Source organism: Terrapene carolina, unplaced genomic scaffold (genome assembly GCF_002925995.2).
Source record: "Terrapene carolina triunguis isolate 2854851 unplaced genomic scaffold, T_m_triunguis-2.0 Scaffold838, whole genome shotgun sequence".
Classification (NCBI taxonomy): Eukaryota; Metazoa; Chordata; order Testudines; family Emydidae; genus Terrapene; species Terrapene triunguis.
The window spans coordinates 17,788,955-17,793,293 of NW_020665189.1; the positions used below are offsets into that span (position 1 = coordinate 17,788,955).

At 42.5% G+C, this 4,339-nt stretch overlaps 1 protein-coding gene across 1 annotated transcript in view; it reads left to right on the forward strand.

The window, feature by feature from the left end:
* Nucleotides 1-3,118, forward strand: part of ATP10B (ATPase phospholipid transporting 10B (putative)) — a 67,461-nt gene extending 64,343 nt beyond the window's left edge. Inside the window, exon 22 of the mRNA XM_029913753.1 lies at nucleotides 668-3,118. Within this exon, the coding sequence (XP_029769613.1) occupies nucleotides 668-1,169 (502 nt within the window). The 3' untranslated portion in view covers nucleotides 1,170-3,118. The remainder of the gene's footprint in view (nucleotides 1-667) is intronic.
* Nucleotides 3,119-4,339: the final 1,221 nt, after the last annotated feature.

Sequence of the window (4,339 nt, forward strand, 5' to 3'; positions counted from 1 at the left end):
AAAAAAAAGCAGCCGTGTCGCCCTAGGATTGGGCAGAATGCCGCCTTGAACAATCTGCCGCCCCAAGCACCAGCTTGCTCGGCTGGTGCCTGGAGCCGGCCCTGTTTAGGATATATATTGGCCAGCCGTGTGGACAAAGGCCAAATCATGCTCCAAGCCCTTCTCAGAAACTGAGGCTTTGGTTTTCAAATATGGCCTGGTAGTGTAGAGACAGGCACCATCTCTCTAGGGAGGCCAGCTGTTTTGCTGGTTCCTGAGCCACCCACAAGCTGGGATTGTTTTTACTTCCAAGCCTCAGATGAGATGTTAAACGAAGATCCTTTCTGCCCACCCCCTTTCTGAATATGGGAGACTATAACCCCAGGGTCCTGACTGATAGTGCTTCTCTCAGTGAAACCAGAGCTCTGTCTGACCTTCCTTGCCCTATGCAGTGACTGCACAACCTGTATTATCGTAATTTATATAGCATCATACGTGTAAATGACTCCGTACAATAGGAGGACTGTGTGTGTATTTAAGTGCCTCCATTAGAAACATTACACCTCTCTGCCAGAAACCTGCAGAACAGTGGAAGCTGAAAGAACAGAATTAGATTTTTTTTTCATGTTGTGGTAAATTACTGGTGAAGCCCGTTATTAATGCAGTAGTCTTCTCCACCTTTCACCAGGTATCTTATGTTGGCTGTGCGAGGAACCTTCAGAGCATCTCTGATTCTGAAAGCTCAGCAGCTGGATAAGCTCCCTAAAGAGCAACGAGAGCTGGAAATCCAGAGGTGGAGGTCAGGAAAACAAGCCGCCCTAAGCACACCTATGGCATCACCCAGCGATGAGGTTGACCGAACCAACAGCAATGTACATGTGTCACAGTTTCTGGGCCAAGCAGCAGTTACACCCTATGGGAATAACGATACCCAGGGACTCTCTACTCCTGAAATGAATCACCTAAGGGACTGGATACTAAATGGAGAAGGTAATTCTTCCACCAGGAGGTGGGCAGGGGAAGAAACTACTGCTGCCAACTCCTTAGCAAGACCCTGCCCTGGGCGAGATCTACTTGAGCCCACTAGGATAGCATCTCCTGGGCCGTTCGCTAGCCATCTGACAAGTGATAACACTGAAGAACTTACCCCTGGAAGCCATCGGAGGTCTGTGAGCGCAGTGACACTGTAAAAGATTTGGGGGGAGGGTGTTTGAACTTGTCATGTAACCACTTTTCTGGACATATTGTGCTGCTGCTGTGCGGCCCACGTGGAGAGGGAGTACAGAAGGGGGAGATAATGTTTCTATTTATATTCAACTGTGAAGCTTTCTAGATAGACAGACACATGGATTTACAAACCTGCTGGAACAGTGTAATATAATCACTAGTACTTACATAGCCCATGTTCATGTATCTTTTTGGGGAGTGGGAGTCACTAGCTGGTTGGTTTTGATTAACTAGGGCAATATGACATGAGCATCAATTAGTCACTGTGAAATGCACAATATGGATGAAAACCAAAGAGGTTGCTCACCAAGGAACATTTTCCTTTCACAATAATGGTGGTTGAATACCTGTGTGTTGATTAAATGGTAACTACAGTGAGAGGGATCCGTCCTCTAGGCCTTGCCTTAAAGCAGCAAATCCCATTCCAGCTCCTTTCAAGCTTTGTTGCTTTTTCAAGGGGCACCAGCAACTTAAAAATCACACTTCTATCTGACAATGTGTAATCTCCTACGGTTACAAGTGATACCTAAGGTGACTGTAACAGAAAGAAATTAGAAAAAATGGTATATTTTTCAGTTTGTATGCTTTATGCATGTAACAGTACTGTGTGTATAGTCAGTTTCACTGTTTCCCTTCTATAGTCAGTTTCACCCTTTTTGTCTGGGTTGATCTTCTACACAGCAGTAGAGGGCAGTGAAGAAAAGATTTTAATAAACAGAAAAATGTTCATATAAAATCACACACAAAAAAACTTGCAGGAGAACTTCAGGGAAGGTGTAGGACTTGTACTTTTGAAAACTACCTAATTTAAACCAAAAGTGAAATAGAAATATATTAATCCTGGCCGAATTTCAATTCAAGTAAACGTTCAACCTAACTAGAATTCTCCTAGCTTTTTCATTTGCCCTATACTATTATGAAGTGTTGCTGTGTTCTGTCAGACACATATCATGTTCTACCCCAGAGCTGGATGCATTCAGTAATAGATGTGGACATCCCTACATGTTTATCAATATTGTTGGGATCGTTTTGTGATGAAAGTTGCTGAAGAGATGGAAAATATTTTACAACATATACAGGGTGCTAATCACATTATAGTTGCAATAGCAAATGGTGACTAAAATGAAGTGTGTGTCTTCAAGACTTTTAAAAAATACATCTCTAGATCTTTTTCAATACCTCAAAGTAATAAGAAATAAGAATAATCGTAAATGACTCCAACATTACTAGCTGTTGCAATGCAGTGAATGATGTCTCTATTGTTTCTCATAGAAATACTGACTTATTAGCACTATGTCAGGTTGCAAGATGTCACAGGAAAATCTTCACAACGTGGGGCTTAAACTGAACCCAATCATGCACTAAACCTATCTTGCCTGGCACTTGTGACTCAACCACAGACTCTCTATTTTAGAAATATTTTTAGCCTATATATATGTATTATTTTAGCTAATTTATTATGACACATCACAATGTGTGACCCCTTTTTAATAACCCATTTAGCAAACACTCATTTGGCTTTCAGTGTATTCTGAGGACTACTGTAATTCAAGTTGTGGTTACTTTAAAACAAGTCAGGCAGGACTGAATATCATACCTAGCACTTAGATTTGTACTAAAACTGTAGTTCATTTATAACTGTAACCAATACAGTATTGTCTGCTCTGATGGAAGTAGAAGGCCATTTAGAAAGAGATTTTTTGTGTGTGATGTATGAATGAAGGGAATTAGGTATAGTTGAGGTTATTGTTAATGGGATGTGAGATTGCTCAGTGGCCTGCTCACTGGGTAAGAATGAATCCTTCGGTGACTATATTTGATATCAAGTCTTTTCTACTGGTTTTATGTGATCTAGTCCATTTTCTCTGAACTCGGGGAAATGAGGTGCCATTCACCAGTTTTTTCTCATGTATTTTATGATGACAAAATGTGGAATATTTCCACTGTAATAAAATTAATACATTTATGACTCAGAGTGTTATTCATGATGAGCCTTACCTGACAGGGGGGGAAAGTAATAATATCAAACTCTTTTATATAGCACTTTTAATCAGCAGATCTCAAAGTGTTTTAGAAAGGAGGTTGGCATCATTGTCCCCATTTTATAGATGGGGAAACTGAGGAACGGAGAGGAAGTAACTTGCCCAAAATCACCCAGCAGCCAGTGGCCAAGACGAGGTCTACTGAGTCCTAGTCTAGTGCTTTATCCACCAGGTCACACTGGCAACTTGTTAAGGGCAAAATAATGGATACCTTGTAGATCTGTGTGGGTATATGGAGAGGGGGCAGGGGGCAGCCAAGACCAGTTCAAGCAAACCTGGGGACCGCTGTGGAGTCTCTTAATTGAGTCCCCTGTCTACAAGCCTCAAGAATCAATGTGTGATTTTTCTTCTCGCCACACCACCTGAAAAATTGTTGTACCATACAGGTTGCCCTCCCAGCTGGGAAGCCAAGAGAATTAGGAGGGAATGTGTCCAGAACTGGTTCGAGGATGCAGTGCAGGGAATAGCAGTTCTCTGTTAAAAAGGAAGAGGGAGGATTCCCTGCCATGTGCTCACCTGTCTGAATGTATCCAGAGGTTCCATGATGCTTAGGGCCACCTATTATACAGAGTGAGAGAGACACTCTGCCTGCCCAACAAACTTAAAAACAGAAGTATTTACTCCTAGACGAATGAGTAGACGTTTGTAAGTTTGCCTTTTAATCTGCTTGTCAACTAGCTACCTGATAGCGCCATCAAGTGGTAGATGATTACAATAAATGGCCCAATTTACTCCTCTATCTGTGGAATGGACTGTGGTCTTCCGTACCAGAAAGCTCTGCAGCATCAGAACAGTGTAAACCATCCACCCATTTGGGGGTGGAGGCAGAGTGAACTGATGTAGCCCACAAAATGCAAGGCACCAGGCAAGAGCAGGCCTCAGAAGCCTAGCAGGAGAGTAAAGCAGTCCTTTGGCAGCTCTCCACTTGGGGCGAGAATGGTGACAACGCTGTTACCTATCCTGCCTTAGGCTCAGAGCCGAATCAAGCCCAAAGTGGATTTATTTCCCATGGGGCTGTTTTGTTTGCTTGACAGAGGTTGCTTATTTTCATGAATTTAAATGCACCGTGGCTTATTTAAATGAGTCCTTTT